The sequence below is a fragment of the Cervus canadensis genome, chromosome 28 (assembly GCF_019320065.1).
Source record: "Cervus canadensis isolate Bull #8, Minnesota chromosome 28, ASM1932006v1, whole genome shotgun sequence".
NCBI lineage: Eukaryota > Metazoa > Chordata > Mammalia > Artiodactyla > Cervidae > Cervus > Cervus canadensis.
Genome location: NC_057413.1, coordinates 27,512,691 through 27,530,633, shown reverse-complemented (window position 1 = coordinate 27,530,633; position 17,943 = coordinate 27,512,691). Strand labels below are relative to the sequence as shown.

At 42.4% G+C, this 17,943-nt stretch overlaps 1 protein-coding gene across 7 annotated transcripts in view; it reads right to left on the bottom strand.

The window, feature by feature from the left end:
* PKHD1 (PKHD1 ciliary IPT domain containing fibrocystin/polyductin) overlaps positions 1 to 17,943 on the bottom strand; it is a 429,461-nt gene that overhangs the window by 190,874 nt on the left and 220,644 nt on the right. For all 7 annotated transcript variants that reach the window (XM_043450734.1, XM_043450737.1, XM_043450739.1 and 4 more), the window contains 3 exons: positions 17,144 to 17,321; positions 15,121 to 15,316; positions 2,676 to 2,741 (listed from right to left, as the gene is read on the bottom strand). In XM_043450734.1, coding sequence (XP_043306669.1) covers positions 2,676 to 2,741; positions 15,121 to 15,316; positions 17,144 to 17,321 — 440 coding nt within the window. The remainder of the gene's footprint in view (positions 1 to 2,675; positions 2,742 to 15,120; positions 15,317 to 17,143; positions 17,322 to 17,943) is intronic.

Genomic DNA, 17,943 nt, shown 5'->3' with positions numbered 1-17,943 from the left:
CAACCCCATAGACGGCAGCCCACCAGTCTCCCCCATCCCTGGGATTCTGCAGGCAAGAACACAAGTGGGTTGCCATTTCCTTCTCCAAAACATGAAAGTGAAAAGTGAAAATGAAGTCGCTCAGTCGTTTCCGACTCTTAGTGACCCCATGGACTGCAGCCCACCAGGCTCCTCCGGCCATGGGATTCTCCAGGTGAGAATACAGGAGTGGGTTGCCATTTCCTTCTCCGCCCAATCATCTGAATGTTTGTAAATGACTGTCAACAATATTTGCAATTAGCCCCCACTGAAAAGACAACATGGCTGAGGTAAAATCTCCTCAAAAATATTTTTACTTTCCCCTAATGTGAGTTGCTTCACCCTCTTCCTCTCCTTCATCTTTTATAAAGCACCATGGACACCAAGAGAAAACCAGTGAAGCCACAGTGTTGGAGGAGCATTAAAGACCTGCATTGGGGTCTTCAGAAAACTGGGTACTATCTTGACCCAGATTAGCATACATCCTTACCCCAACCTGACTAAGCACCACACAACATCTTTCATCAGCCCCACGTTCTCTGCTTCTTCCTAACACTGGTCCATACATACTTTAATTTCTGCTTCCTTGGAGTTTCCAACGTCCCCACAATGACCAGCACAGTCTTATACACAGGCTAAGTCCTCAATTAAATAAAAGGCTAAAGACTCTGTAGCAGTACACCTAAACGCAAAATATATTTTCTGCATTACATGTTCATTTAATCTCTTAAGGGGAACATATAGATGGAAATCCATTATTTATTCCATTCTTGTTTTGTCGAAGAATTTTTGATATTGCAAACATTTTACTGTTTTTCATAGAGCTCTCCATTAAACAAAAGACACGCCCATAGTTTAATTTTGACATTAGTGCTTATATCCCACATGATAGAGATCAATCAATGCCTTGGAACCATATCAATAATAAATATTTGAATATAACAAATGGTAACATACTAGTTCCATAACTCCCTGGGTCTTAGAATAGTTTTCTGTCCCAATCTATATAAGCTACAAAAATTGGCTATATACAATAAATTTAATGTAACTCATAAATTAAAATATACCAAAAAAGGTAGCTTGAACACATTAGGGTTTACATGGTATAACAAAAAGAACACTGGCCTGAGTTGGAAACCTGAGACCTCATCCAGGCTCAACCACTGAATGTGACTAAGTAAACTATTTAACCTTTAGGCTTCCATGTCCTTATTTGTAAAATGAGGCAGCTGGATAGGATAGTTTATGGGGTTCCTTCTCTTACTAAAATTCTACAACTCTATGAAGCACCAGCTTTCTATTTATCCAGCATGCTGCAATTGACAGGCCAAGTGAAGCATCTCCCAGTTAAATTGACCCCTGCTGAAAAGTCCCAGATACCAGCTACCCACAATGTCCTTCCAAAGGGTCTTTAATGCAGAATTCTTCACACTAAGTGCTGAGTGGCATGTTAGGCTGATGAAAGCTGTCTGAACCAGGAATGGCCACCTACAGATGGAGACGGTCCGGGATCCTCCCAGTGGACCTGGCGTGAGAGCTCCCCCTACAGGTGGTTCTCTACAAAATAAGGGCTCACCCAACCAATCGCATCTCTTCTGGGGGAGTTTGAACACAAAAACAATCATAAGATACTTTTCTTTGGTAACAATTATTTTAAAAGACATATTCCTTGATTAGTCAGTCATTGATTGACACCTCCCAGTGACCATAAGACCTCATGAAGTCAAAGAGCACTCCATCTTGCTCACCACTGTAGCCCCCTACACATCACATGTGAGGCATTCAACAAAGACTTGTGAGTCACCTAAAGGAAAAAAGTGAAAAAGGACCAGGAACGTAAAGAGCAAAGGCAATGGCAGTTCACAGATATAAAAACAAAGAATCCCATTCTTCTCAGTCAAATAAGCATGGAATAGTCAAGGTCAGTACTTCTAGTTTATAGTTTTAGTGCAATACCTTAACCTCGTTTATTTATTAATTTACATGGAGGACTTTTTTAAAAAAATAAAATAAATGGAGGAATTAGATCATTTTCTGATTAGCCTGGCTCTTCTCTGACATAACACAAAAAAATGCCACTGGAAATCAAAGGAAAACTCAGCCTTTGAAAAGATTTATCCCGGCTGCAAATGTATAGTTAAACTGCCTCAGAATAAACAAAAACAAACAATGAAATACATTAGAAGGTGCTTATGAGTCATTTAGTCTCTGAGAGTTTAGCTTTTATGAGTTAGGAAGATTTCACAGAACCAACTGACTTTTGGGGAGGGTTTGTTTACCCTGATTTTCCTGAAATTACTGGGAACAATTAAAGTTTTGTGATACCCTGAATTTTTCTTTCCATTTGGTGGGGGCCTAATGGCCCATCTGCAGATCTGGACTCCTGTGTGCACATATGGTCCATAATTTATGAAATGTGCTTATTTACATGTTGTAATTCTTACTTTCCAATGTTTTAAAATGCACCACTCTTATATCTTTCTTTGACATGCATACGTATATTTTAGCTATAGGGGTGACACAATGAGGACTTGTCAGACATAAAAGCATTAGGGTTGATACCCTCCCTACAAAAAAATGTGATGGGAGAAATTTATATAATGATGAGAAGACATCCTTTTGCATCCAGCAATTCTATTTGGTGGGTTAATACTCACCTGAAACAGTTGGGTCCACACCCTTCCTTATCCGGAGAACTATTTGAACTTGGCCTTCACCTGAAACTGAATACAAAAAAGAATCACAACTTGGATATGATACAAAGATTCTCTTAATACAAAAGATATTCATGTGTGAGAAAGATGAGTTTATGTTAAATTCTCCCCAATCTAATTACATTTTCAAAATTTTTAAAAAAATGCAGTCCTTGTTAGTTAGTCTAACAGTTGATTTCCAACATTTGATTTTGATTGTTTGCTTTCGATTAAACTTAATCCCAGTGAGGTTTCCAAGAGAATAGGCACATAAATAATTAGGGGAAAAAATCCTTTAACCATATGTTCTTTGGAGGCCAGTGTTGGTCAACAGGACATCCCTCATATCCTATTTCCCTTCCATCAGTTTGAAGGCTCAGCTTTTGGAATTCATGTGTTTTTCACCAATAGAATTCAGATCACCCATGAAATGTATTTGCTTTACCTTTATCCGGGCAAATTGTCCTTTTAATGAAGTCGTTTCTCCAACGCCCCCCCCCCCCCACTCCCACTTTCTCCTCCTATCTTCCAAACCAACTGAGCACATTTGAAAGGCCTGGGGTTCATTAATTTTAAGTGTTCAATAAATTAGTGAAAATAATCAAAAGGCCTGATTCTTTCTGATAATGACAATTTGATGTCAGTATAAACCAGTAGATTAAGCTGGGAACATATGCTCCTTTGCCAAGAGAGGCTGCTATAATTAAATAGTGAATGCATCTACAAGGTGCTCTCACGCCTGATTAATTAGTAATCAGGTACACGAACCTCACTTTTCAGTAACACCTTGTCTCTTATTGGTTAATTACCTTTCTGCCTTATCAGATGCCATGAAGGCCAAAACCTCCCACCACTGAAGAGCCCAGTGATGCTGAAGGTTGCAGCCCTGGGGCCTTGGTCCCACTCATCCTCCCCATTTGCCTCTCCCTGGAGCACTAAACCCTTTCCTCTGTGGCAGGTTTGGAGTAGACCAAGAATCATTCTTTCTAATTACAAAGCATAAGCTTCAGAACATTACAAAGAAAATAAGTCCCCAAAACACCCATGATGAGACCTCTTTGATTTTGTTCTTTCTTTGTTGATTATTCTCATTTTAAATTTTTCTATAATAACCTATAGTAGAATATCATCTTCAGAAACTCAGAATCATGATGCTGTATACCTGAAACTAATATAATATTGAAAATCAACCATACTTCAGTGAAAAATATTTTCCCTATTATAAAATATGTGTCTCTGTGGCTTTCTCCTTACACTGTACACATTTTGAGACCAGGCACAATGGCCAACCTGTTCTTTATGTGTTCTCCTTTATCATTACTTCCAAAACTTGTTTGTATTGTTTTTTTATACTATTGTCTATTTCACCCACTTTTTGAACTTAATAATAATAATTAATAATAAAGCCATCAGCTCAACATCTCATCTCTTTTTTTTCCTATCATGTCTAATATCCATTTCTACTCATACTGATCTATGCATTTCCTAAAGTAGAAAAGTGCTTCTAAAACCAAACTATGATACTTATAGCAAGGTCGCTCTCAATGAACAAATATTATTGTGCATCAACTGTGGTGAATTCAGGACTGCCTCGATCCTCAGCTCTGTCTGTAAACCTCTGAGGCAGGGATTTTTCTCCTGTACCTTAAGATCCCAGACATTTCTGGGCATGTATATCTTAACTTTCATGAACCAATCTAGATAAACTGCTCTACTCTGGATGCCAGGATTTATTAATAACTCACCATTTCAACAAATTAAACAATTGGAGGCAGGAAATAACCCTTTTAAAGGGACTCAAAGACAAAGTAGTAAAAAAGTTCGATTCAATTGGAAAGAAAAGTCAAAGATATGACAAAATGACATCTAAAAACACACATAAGTCTATAACAATAAAATACCCTTGCACAAGAGAAAGGAATAAAATATTGTAAGAGAATCAAACTCTAGGAAAGGTAAATTTAAAAAAAAAAATCCAAGAAGCATTTGGAAAGGGAAGTCAGCTCATTTAAAGATGTTATAAAAATCATCCTTGTACTCACAGATATAGGAAACAAACGTGTGGTGGCCAAAGGTGGAGGAAGAACAAAGTAGGAGTTTGGGATTAACAGATACACAATACTACACATAAATAAACACAAGGACCAACTTTATAGTTCAGGGAATATTCAATATCTTGTAATAAGCCATAGTGGAAAAGACTATGAAAAAGAATATATATATACATATATATGGGGGGTATAACTGAATCACTTTGCTGTGCAGCGGAAACTAACAGAACATTGTAAATCAACTAGATTTCAATAAAAAAATTTCAATTATCCTTGTTAATAGTTTCCAGGCATCTGTAAATTTTAGTACATCTGTGCCTTCTTCCTTAAGACAGCCCCTGAGGTAAAGAAAGTGAAAAAAAAAGTCACATGTAAAGAGTCTTTTTCAAAGCTACTCTAGCAATTTTATAATGATTTATTCAACCCAAAATATATAATATTTATACTTAGGGGAGAATAGAAACATCATTTTTCCCACTACATAGAGGAGGGAATTTGAAGTAAAGGGAAAATAATCCATGCATCCAGAATTCCCTGGGTGTAACGGATCCCACCAGCAGTGCAGCGTCTGGCACTGAAGTTAACACTGATAGGCAGCAGTGATGATTACCCAGAAGACTGAAATGGTGAACCCTGGACATCTCTGACTCCCATTACAGGCTGTCTCACTTTCCTTTGTCCACTAAAGCCCTCACCCAGGCCCTGTTCCTAGTAAACCAAGGCTCCTGGAGCAGCGGGCTGTCACGCCGGCACCTCTGTACCAGTGGCTTCCAAGCTGGGCAGACTGTGGCTTTGTTCAGCCTCTACAGGTAAACAGATGGCTCCAACCTCCAGAGCAACCTCTTCCTCAAAGCAGACATAGAAACCATTAATAAAATAGGCATTGAAAAGCTTATTACTCATTTTATTAAAGCAAGTGTGTAAATATCATTCAATCTGAGAAGAGAAGCAGTTTCAGCAGCAGAGAAAATGGGGCGCAGGCACCAAAAGTAGGAAAAACGAGAAAAGTCTGATCTCCTATACCGCATGCCCCCTGCGGGCTGCCTCTGAACACATGCGCTGATGCAGGAGGATGCTTCTTCCCAAACACCCCTTCTAGGCTGAGAGAGACCACAGAGAGTAAACAGGAAGCTTGTGGGTGAAATACAGCAGCCTGGATTTGAATCCTAGACCTTCCAGGCCCTCCATGTGGGTAACTGACAAGTTCTGAGCCTCACTCACTTCCTCTGAAAATGGGAATCATCCTATTACCTATGTCATAGGGTGATCAGGAAGAAAAGATGGGATAATCCAGGTAACACGCTTAGCACAGGACTTGGTTTCAATAAACAATACATGTGAGTCATCATCAATACTGTTATTAAAACATGCTGATTTTTCTAGAAGCCAGTTAACAAAACCAAAAAAAAAAAAAAAATGCTTTTACTCTTTTGACAGCTGCACCTAATCATGATGAGCCCTAGTATTCCAAGTTGTAAGCAACTTAACCAGATCCACTAAAGTTTGCTAAAGTGCTTTGACTCTATGAAAGACAGTATAAATGTAGTGTCATTTCCAATTTGGGTACATACAAAGAAGGATAAAAATCATCTGAGACTAAAGGTAGTCTCAGGGAGAGTTTAAGAGCCTAACACAAGCTGTGATATTGTACATATGTTTTCTCAGTGCTTACGATTTCTGATTTTGTGTTTGTAAGATGAGAATGGTTAATCTCCTTTGTTTATCAATGGAAACTCACTGCTGTTGATCCTTCCCAGATTGTAAGAATATCTGGTTGGTCCTCAAAAAGAAAAGAAGTCTTTAGGTCAATTATGGCCAAATTATTCTGATGAGTGCTATATGATCTAAGCTTGCTATAAACACAGACATCTAGGAGAAAGAGAAAAACGTGTAAGAAAATGGCTCCCGGTGAGAGAGGAGAGAATTACTCAAATAGATCTGATTCTAGTGCCTGCCAGAGTGATGTGTTGTGCTGGCAAATTCTGTCCTCATGAGGGCCCTAGGGAAGAGAAAAATTAATTGATTCTCTCCCAGAGCAGGTCCCATTTTCTCTTGGAATTTTGGAGGGGAAGAGTACCTGTCTATCTAAAAAGAAAAAACACCTGGCATCTTAGCAATAGATCCCTTGCCTGTTTTCTTCTTCATTTTATCCCCATGCTCACCTGGCCTCTGAGGATTGTATAGTAAGTCTCCCTACATACAAACCTTCACGTTGCAAACTTTCAAAGACGTGAAAGTGCATCTTGTTCCAGTAAGGAACCAGAATCAGTGCCATCAGCATCAGGGGCCAGTGAAACTGCAGCTTGCCCTCCGTCTCCTATCGCTGACGACCCTTCAGCTCTGCCATCTCCCACCCCCTCTCCCTCCTCCAGTCAGTAACTCTTCTTGCCTGCTCACTCGATGCCAACCCCTGTGAGCCAGCTGTTGTACTGTACTACTGTACTTTTCAAGGTCCTATACTGTAAGTTTAAAAATGTTTTGTTTGGGGGTCTGTTCACTTTTTATGTGTTGTGTGAAAAGTGTTAGAAATCTATTAAGCACACTACTATATAGCTGATTGTGTTAGTTGGGTACCTAGGTTAACTTTGCTGGACTTACAAATTGGACTTATGCACAAGTTATGCACAATTATAGAACTGAATTCACTTCTATGTAGGCAACTTATCATGCACACCTTGGGACTTCTCGCTCAGTCCACATTTATCTAGGGTGAGTCACCCTCTAACTGCATGTGGACAGAACAGAAAATAGCAACTACTTCTGTGTCTGTGAGTTCCATCCAGTCTTGTCAACTCAAGCCTGCTTTCCATCTCTGTTGGCCCTGGACCCACTTCCAGCACCATCCTCATGGGTCAGCTCTTGGGTTGATCCTCTCTTGGCATTTTCATCTTCACTTGCCCTGTTGACCTCTACCACTTCTCACAACTCCTGTGCCTTCCTGCTCTGCTTCTCCCTCCCTGTTCAGTTCTTGCTCCCTAGAAATCAGCTCTTTCACCCTGCCACAGAGAAGGCTTTTTTGTCAACTGGTTCCTGGGCAGCTAAAGCTTGATTTGCAGGACCACACTCCTGTCTGGTTCCAGCCTCTCAGAGATAGCCACTGAGTCACCTCGGCACTCATCACTCAGGATCTTTTCAAGCCCTTCGAAGAAACAGGATACAAAAATCCTTCTAAGACTTGTGAGTCTTCTATTACTCCCGATAACGTTCATTCATAAAAGGGTGTAATTTTTTAAGAGCAAAAGAAGTTGATCGAGATGTCGACAGATATATCTACATTAAACAGTCCTGAGAGTTAGCTCAATTATACCTTCTTAATTAACTCAGAGAACAATCACAATTGTTATTCTGACTCAGAGCAATGTTTGATGCACTTGCGCAGCAGGTGTGTGATTCCTGAGCCCGGTGCAGATCTACAGAACCAGAGCCTCTGGCAGGGGGGGCAGGGAACCTGGAAGCAAGCATTCCAGCTGTGTGCCCAGGAGGCACACTTAGAAAGCACTTATGGAAGGAAGTTTACAACCTTTTTTGTACCCTACTCTCAAAATGCGATTTCTACTCAGAGGCAGGTGTTCTTAGCAAATGAGGAAAGGGACCTAGAATTTAAAAAAAAAAAAAAAAGATCCTTACATTCCCAATTCTTACTTTTCATCATTTATACTAGAAACTTGAAGGTCAAAGTCTACTCCCAAAATATAAAATAAATGTGATGATTTTAGTAGGACAAAAGTTTTAATAGTTATCTATATTAATATATTTTAGAGAAAGCAAGTAGGCCACTAAACCCATGATTTTATGGATATTATTGCTTAAAAAGAGATGGGCTTTAAAAATAAAACAGTGTGGGAGTTGACTTAAGAAAATTATCACGTAAGTAATAGTACAGGAGGCAGGATGTGACAAAGTGTGAAGGTGGTACTCAAATGCCTAAAGTTTAAGAAGCATGGGTAATAAGTATAGGTTTTTCCTACAAATAGAAGAAAGAAGATTTGGTTTACAAGGGTAGGAACATAAGCTTGGATTAAAACAAAACAAAACACTAGTATACTAGAAACAGCACTGAAACAGAGTCAGAAAATCCAAGTCACGATACTGGTTATACCACCTGTGACCTGCATGAACCAAAGCCAGCCACCAGCATCACTGAGAATGAGCTCCTTAATCTTGAGTGATTCCTTGAAAAAGTATCTGATTCTGGCTCTTGGGTTTTCCTTCCTTCCTTCCTTCTTTCTTTCCTTTTCTCCTTTTCCTTTTCTTCCTTCTCCTTTTGGAAAAGTTGCTCATAATTAAGAAGCAAAAATCACTTCTCACATCCACAGCTCCTGTTCCATTCTATTTTTGCCATAAAGGTTTGTCATGCATGTCCCTGAAGTCAACTCTCAATATTACCAGTATAAAATCCTTGGGGATCTTTGGGGAATGAGTTTTCTATAAGAATGTAAATTAATTTATTAACTAGAATGCCATAGATTGCCTCAGAGGGCCTCAACATGGGAATGGGTACAGAGTTTCAAAGGATTATGATTCTGCCCTGCTCACAGAATCGTCCCCAAGAGCTCTGGGGAACCAGCAGAGTCTTCCCTCCTTAGATTCTGACACGATTCCTCCTTGAGGAGTTGCATGGGATTTCCTAGACCCGCTGAGAAACAGAAGGGTCCAGGCAGCTGTCTGATCCATCCCAGGACCTTAGCGCTTTGAGGAGAAAGAAACCTGGGCAGTTAGGAAAACACTCCTTAGTTTCAGGATCTCTCAAATTAAAGCATCTTTTCTGAGACTTCAGTGTGATGTGACTTGAGTTCTTTGGAGTAATAGGAACAGACAATAAAGTCCATTTGTCTTTCTATCCACAGCCCTCTTGCCCTCGTGGACAAGAGCCCCGGCTTTGTGCCAAAGAGCCTGTCTTTATCCTGGTGAGTGGGGCATTTGGAAACAAGCAGCGGCCAGCCTGGCTAGACATGTCTGTTTTTCAGTCTGATGAGAAGAAGGTGGTACATGGGAGCCTCTGAGCCAGGCAGGCGGACTTTCTCAGCTGCCACCTCGCACAATATCCCAGCTCGGCTGCATCTCTGCTGCGCGAGTGGGGGCTGTGTGAACTCAGGAGGGCGAGTGTGAATAGCTCGGCATCTGATATGAATTTATCACCGGCTGCTGGTTGGGCGGGGGATAGAGCAAGGGGAAGGGGCTGTGAGTGTTTAATGCACCCTGCCACAACCCAACAGTTTGCCCTAAAGAACCTCTTCCCTGTGTAAAAAGGACGGGGTCAAAAGTAAGTTGACCTCAGACAGAATGCACGATTATTAGAAGAGGACGGTGCGGGAACAGCTGCTGGGACCCCACTGGTTCTGCATCAGGCTTCCAAGAGTCAGAATATGAATAATCAACTCAGAATTGTTTTCTCCACCCCTCTCCACCCCCACCACCTCCCCCCAACCTTGTCCTCCTGTTTGGGGCAAGTCCTATTCTATTTCTACAGGAAGAAGCATAGCCCTCCCTAGCAGCTGCAATAATTGTGTTCCTATTGTGATGAAGACCTCCTCCTGGCCACCCCCCTACAAGTGGCCATTGTCAGCGTGGAGTCAGTGATTACACGCTCCGCCTGATGCTTTGGGGGGCCCAGCTGCCTAAGAGCTGACACACGAGCGTGTGCGGAAGGCCAGGGAGGGGGCTGGTGGAGGTAGAGGCAAGAAGTTGGGGGGGAGGGAATCCCGCGTCTGTGAGATGGGACTTTGACATACCAGACCTTTTGCATAAGTCAAGCCCAGAACAAATGAGGCTTTATCAGACCCCAGTGACAAGGGGTCTCATCTGCCTTTGAAGTGGAGCAGAGCATGGAGCCTAGCAGCTTTTCCTTCTTTGGACCAAGCAAACATCCTTCTTTGATACGCTACATGCTCATTATCTCTGCCCCATTTAATGATTTTTGATTGAAGGGTGGCGGCTGGGATGCTGAGAAGATCGTTAGAGAGGCTCCAGTCCAGCCAAGCCCCGCAAGAAAGGCTTTCCTTGTGCCCAGGCCTAAATTCGGAATTTCTTAACAGTGTGCGCTTGTTCTTAGAGGCAGATAAGGGCTGAGCGTGAAATTCTTAATTAAGCAATAAATAGAGAGTGGGGTGTCAGCAGATGTACCCAGTAGCCATGGCAACGGGAATCACATGGGCGAGAGTGCTGAAACTAGATGTAGGCCTCGGGCCTGGGCCTGACTGACAGCTGAAGAATCCTACAAAGCTTGTACACCAGATTAATTAGCTGACTAATTATTTCATAGCGTTAATGTAACTAAAAAATAAAAATAGTTCACCATGAACTGAAACATTCCTGGGGAAAAAAAAAAGCAGGGAGAGAGGCAGTGGGAAACTGACTGCATGTGTAAGGTAGAGATGGGAATGCTGGTGAATCCAACAGCAGAAACTGAAAAAGGGGTTCTCTGGATTTGACTCCGACTTTGAAAATATAAAGGAATTCTTGTTTTATAGTCAGACCTGTCCACAAGCATGGCGTAGAAGTGACAATTCATGACTGCCATTCATAACACTTTATTCTAGCAAATATTGCCCCACCGGGACCCTAACACAAACTATAGCACGCAAGGACTTCACTCGTGGTCTGTGTTTAAGTGGTTCCTTGGGCAGAAATCTCAGGGGCATTAGAAAGGCAACCTGAACCAATCTCCTTAAGAGAGACGTTTTTAAATGAGCGAGGTTATCTTAGTCTGTGGGTAACAATTGCTTAAGCGGTATTAAGTTTCAATCAGGGGACCCATATATCATACATGTCATGTTATCATGAATCTGTTATCTTACAAAAGCTAGTCAAGGAAAATAGAATGAGACTCTTGCAGACAAGTTATGACAGGTACACTGAGTTCAAGGCACCTGAGGTTGTTCATCTTCTGGGTGGGGGCAGAGGTGGGAGAGGAAAGAAACATCTTAGAGAAATCATCTACTGAGAAAACGTATAGTGAAATAACAACGCATGCTAATCACACTTAAAGAGGTTGGGTGTTTTGTACCACAATTCCAATAGATAAGTAAGCTTAACCTCATTGTATGGATGTAGCCACAGAGGAAGGGAACATTTATAATTCCATGCCCCAGGTAAAATAACCAGCCAGCCACTGATTAAAGCCCAAAGCCCCAAACTCTGGCCGTGAGCTTTCCAAAGAAGCTGCTTTCTGTAAAGACGTTTGCCGAACAAAGGTTAAACTTGCCTTGGTAAAGAAGAGAAAAGCAAGGGTCAAAGAATATTATATGTGCAGGATTTTTTTCTTTGTCACTGGGGATCAGTGAGAAATGTTCTCCCGGAAACCTGCCGGGCACCCCCCAGCCTGGCTGGTCAGTGGTCCATGATTATTGAGTGGGCAGCACACTCTAGTGGAGAGGCACAGCCAGGAGCCAGAATGCCTGGGTTCTACTCTCTGCCAATCTCACTGGGTCGGAAAGGAGTCAGGCATCTTAAATCACACACCAAGGAGCCAAATGGAGGAAATGAAGATAATTGGGATTTTTTTAAAACTTCCTCTCCAAGGGGGATGTGGTAGGGTTATGAACAAACAATACAAAAGACGGGCCACTTAGAAGTGGTCAAGGAATGAGTGAAGGCCAGCCAAACGTCAGTGAAGCAGGATTCCGAATTGAAGGCCAGCGGGTAAAAGAGCAATGTCTCCCCCACGCCCACCCTTCAAAGTCTGACAGGAAACTCAGTGGACCTGGAGGAGGTCAAGCAGCTCCCTTACAATAAAATGAACTTTCTGTACATACAATGCTCTCTATGAGTCTTTTTTTTTCTTTTAATTCCAGAAATATGTCTATTTTGACTGTGAGGTCATATCTTCTCTTCTTAGATTAAATGTAGTTTATGTAAGTTACTCCAGTCACAGACTTATAAAGTCACACAGCCCAAAAAACAATTAGGCAAAAGTAACAACCTCATCAGGGCTTCCCTGGTGGCTCAGGTGGTAAAGAATCTGCCTGCAATGTGGGATACCTGGGTTCAATCCCAGGATTGGGAAGATCCCCTGGAGAAGGGAACAGTTACCCACTCCAGTATTCTGGCCTGGAGAATTCTATGGACTGCACAGTCCATAGGGTCACAAAGAGTTGGACACAAGTGAGTGACTTTCACAACAAGCTAATCAATATGTAACTGGACTATTGCATGAAGCCTTTTTGAGGTGTCAGCTACAACCACGTCACTGCCATCGGGGGGTTGGTCTATGGAAAACATGGTAGCCTCCTCATCAACTTCACAGTGGTGGTGCAAGCTTTACACAGACGGCATAAAACATCACAACCCATCATACACAACCCAATATCCCTGCATGGGCCACCACCACAGGGGACCTGTTTGTGAACCATGGCTCCTCCCGAACCCTCAAGTCCTCACTGTGCCAGCCCAAGAATGCAAACAGGACTGGCTCTCACCGCCTGTGTACTCCACACACTCAGAGGCACAAATGACCCGGAAAGTCACGACCTGGAGTCCTGGAAATCCTCTCCAAGGAACAAGGGTCTCTAACTTTATTAAACATTCCATCAACCCCCTGTGACTTCCTGTTCCTTGTCCAACTCACATTGTTCAAAAGTGGAGATACTAAAGGATTCTGATACAAAGACTCTTCAATTAATAAAAGCCATCTGCCTAATAAAAATGGTTTATATTGAAATATTCACCTACATCCTATATATGTACATATAATATAAATATAGACACACATATGTGTGTTTAGAACATATGTATAAATATAGCACAATAGTATAACTTGCTATTAATTCAATAAATAATGCCATAAAAGAGGAAGAAAATCTGTAACTGCATGACTTGATATTTTTTTTCTCTATGCCACAAATGTTCCTTTATCATGCTTGCTTTTTGTGACTGTTCAAACTAGTGTGCAGTTCATGAACAAAATCCGATCAATGAACAAGACAGGCTCCTCAGAAACATGTTAAGTAAAAAAACAAGAGCAATTTGAAATTAAAATTTTGTTTCAGAATATACATCAAATGAATAGCCACAGTTAAAATTAACAGCAACTGTTTGCTCTTACTTAATGGGTGTATTTGACTTTAGTGGTAAAATGGTGTCAGGCATCTCTGTCCATCTTGAAGTTTTATAGTTTGAGGTTACATTTATAGATGGATCAAATCAGAAATAAAATCTGGATGGTACACTTCAGTGCAAATAAAATATACAGCGATCCATTTGGCAAACACTTTTAAAAACCTGGGAAACACCATCCTCTCCTCTCTGGTGCTATGAAAAGGTCAGAGTACCAGGGCTCAAGTGTGATCCGACTCAGCTGACATATGGCAGGCATCAGTGAGAGAGACACGGAACTTGGGACGCCTGCCCGCTCTCTAAACCTTTAGGGCCAAGTCTGGCTCACGGCAGAGTTTGGGTCTTGCCAAGCTTGACGTGGTTCTGAATTAGACCAAGATCTATGAAGACTAATTTGTAACAAAATTGTCATTCTAGAGACTCATTTTTTCAGATTCTCCTTCCTACAGACCACTGAGCTAAGGTTAGCATAAGCAGACATCATGGCACTCAGAGTAATCAATGAAATCACATGGAAAGGCAATATGAGATGAGCTCCAGGAAGTCAAAAGAAATCTATGGCCCGGAGTCACACACGGGGCTCCCGTGAAACATGCACAATAAGAAAGTAAGGAAATCCTGCCGGCCCCTGTTACTGTGCAGTCACAGTAGGGTTTCTGGTTCCATAAAACAAGGCCCCTGGATCCTCCACCCTGATGCTGCATCTGACACAGGATGAGACAGCCCAGCCCCCAGGCCTCAGCCCTCTGTGCATCTCAGCTCCCTGACCTCAGACTGCCTTCTAAAGCTCCTCATCTTCCACAATGACCACATTCTTCGTCCTGCCTCTCTGTGCTGTCTCCGTGTACTCTTGGCTGCTCCCTGTCCCTGGGATCGCAACCAGCCACCCTGTCTTTACAAGTGCAGTTGACCTTTCTACAAATACAACGCTTAACACGAAGGAAACATGTGAACAGCAATCAAAGTTTATTAAGCACTCACTCTGGATCAGACACTGTTTTAAAGACTTACAGGTTATCCTTTCCTTAATTTCCTGTTCTTCATGTAGGTCCTTTTGTTAGCCCATTTTACAGAGGAGGAGACTGAGGCTTAGAAAGAATACCTGCTCAGTGTCCCATAGGTAGCAGGTGCTAAAGCTGGGATTTAAACACAGGCAGTCTGATTTTGGAACACAATCACCTCATCACAGCACACAGGTGTCCCTTTCAGTTCCTCATCTCTTCGTAGCACCAATGTTTGAAATTCTGAAGGAAATAGTGGTTTCTGACTACATGCACTCAACATACTCATTCAATCATACTTACCCAGATAGGTGAGTTGTCTCAACTGACTGTCGAAGAACCAGTCACAGCCTTGGTCCTGGCCAGGTGATGGAAGAGATGACAGGGACCGCCCCACATGACTCCCACACCTTATGAGGATGTCAGGGTAAACCCACACGTCTGTGTGCACCAGCAAGAGGTAATTTCCAGGAGCAAAGTTGTCAAATGTTGCTGAGTACTTGAAGTGAGAGAAAAGTACAAAAGTGCTCTTTTAGAAAGGAAAACTCTTGCCAATAAAAGAGTTACAAAGAACAGGATGAAGTAGTTTAGAAATAGGACCATTCACACCAGCTACTTTTCTTGTGGGAAATGGGTTTACTTAAATTTACTGCACAATAATCTCATAACTAGAACTACAAAAGTCATAAAATGTGAGGACTGAAAGCTGTAAGGTTCTTTGTGTGTGTGTGTGTTTTAATCGTTCAATCTAGACTATAGCCCACCAGGCTCCTCTGTCCACGGAATTCTCCAGGCAAGAATACTGGAGTGGGTTGCCATTCCCTTCTCCAGGGGATTTCCTAACCCAGGTATTGAACCCAGGTCTCCTGCATTGCAAGCAGATTCTTTACCATCTTAAAAATTCCATGGACAGAGAAGCCTGGTGAGCTACAGTCCATGGGGTCGCAAACAGTCAGACATGACTGAGTGACTTCACTTTCACTTTCTTTACCATCTAAGCCACCAGGGAAGCCCTCTTGTTTAACACTCTAGAGGAGAAAACCAAAGTTCAGATAAGTGAAGTAATTTGTCTCAGGTCAACCAGTGGGCATAGGCAGAGCCACGTCTAGAATTACCACCCAGTTTTCCCCAAGATTCAAATAGCAGGCATTGGTAGGAGTGCCATTCATTTATAACAGTAACAGCTAACATGGCTGAGCATTTGCCACATGCTCAGGTATTATTCATATCAAGGTATTCAATCCTTGAAAGGCCCTGGGAACTGTTACTAGTGCTGCCCCCATTTTATAGATGAGGACACTTGAGGCAGGTGGAGGTTCAGTAAATTTTCCCACATCATGAAGTAGGAGAGTGCTGATCTGGGATGGAAACCCAGGTGTCCACCTCCAGAGTCACCATTCTACTGCCTTCACCTCTCCAGAATGTTCTCATGGGAACCTCAAGGGAAGTGGAGAGAGGTGTGCACCCTTCCTGAGAACCCTGGTAAAGCTATCATAAAGATTCTACTTTGAAATATTGAGGGCAGGAGGAGGAGGGGGCAACAGAGGATGAGATGGTTGGATGGCATCATTGACTCAATGGACATGAGTTTGAGCAAACTCCGGGAGATACTGAAGGACAGGGAAGCCTGGTGGGCTGCAGTCCAAGGGGTCACAAAGAGCTGGACTTGAGTGAGCAACTGAACAGCAACAAATGGCACACCTGCCTCCAGCTCCCTCAGAACTATTCTCATGAGAACGTGTGTGTGATGAGACTGAAAGAAAGAAATGTGCTTAAAAGGAAGAAAAGGAGCTTGAGAGAATCCAATGGACTATTGCAGAAAATGCACCCATTTTCCACACGGTTATTCCTACCATCCCTCCCCTAACCATCTGGCTCCTCCAACCTAACAATGGAAAGGACGGACCTTCATGTGCAAGTTACTCTTTGACCACAAGGTGGCAGTGTGTGATGTAAAAATGCCTTGGGAAGATACTTTCTTTTGGCTATGAAACACGTCCCCTCGGGTAGGTTGGTTCTTAACCCGTAACATAAGACTACAAATCTATAGGATGCTTAGAAGCTGTTTGTCAGTGTATTAATAAAGCTAAATTTTCAGGCAGAATCATGCTGTGTTCAAAGCGAGGTTTAAACAGATTCTACAAGTTTCAAATTAAAAAAAACAATCATATCTCAAATTCAGGTTACATTCATCTGGCAAAAATTCTGCTGCAGTTTGCTTGATCAGCACCAGAAGATGCTAATACCTGCAGACTATCATGTCGCAGAAGGAAAGCTGGGAACCCCTGGGGAGAGGACTCTACCAGTGAGCGGATGTCAGGGTTACCTGCAGAGCGCTGCTAGTCCAAGCACTCTCAAATCGCAGGGAGTAGGTCTCTTGATCCAAGAGCAGGGCCATCCAGCCATAAGGGTTAGACAGTGTATCATGCACATAACTGACAGTGGTTGTCTTGTTTCTGCTGTCCGTTATGGTTAAATCAAGAGAAACTTTCAGGGCATTGGCTCTAGGGAGATTTAAAAGAAAAAAGTGGGTGGTAAGTTTTTGTCCATCCTGGATCTAAGGCACTCCTCTCCCATCAGCTGTAAGCCATCTCCCATTTTCTCCATTATGTCTCCCCAGTGTCTGTGGAGGTTCTAGAAGTCACACCATGGGTCAAAATGCCCAGTGGGAAAGCGCTGTTGGCCCACGTGTGCACCACTCAGATCTGCACTGGCCTGTAACACTCAGATCTTAGGCCACTAATCAATGCCACTCTAATGAGTCCATACAGGCCAGGACTAGATACGATTATTTTAACAGAGAAATGTCCATGGTCAGAATATTGCCATGGCCCAGATTTATCAGCAGCAGAACACACACTATATAGTTATTAGCTATCTCTCTAGGGAGTAGTGGCTGACGCCCAGAGCCTGATGTGCCTGGATTCCCTCCCCAGCAGGAATGGCCTCAGTAGCTTCCCCAGAACAAAGAGGACCCTGAGTCCTCTCCTGTGGCCTTACATGATCCCCGGGCTCACTCAGTGCCAGGGGGATTTGCAGTTTTGCTTGTTAACAAGGACCGTGACATCCTGAAGTTAGAGACATTTCCTCTTTTCTGTATCCTGCCCCCTGACATCAGACTCTGCA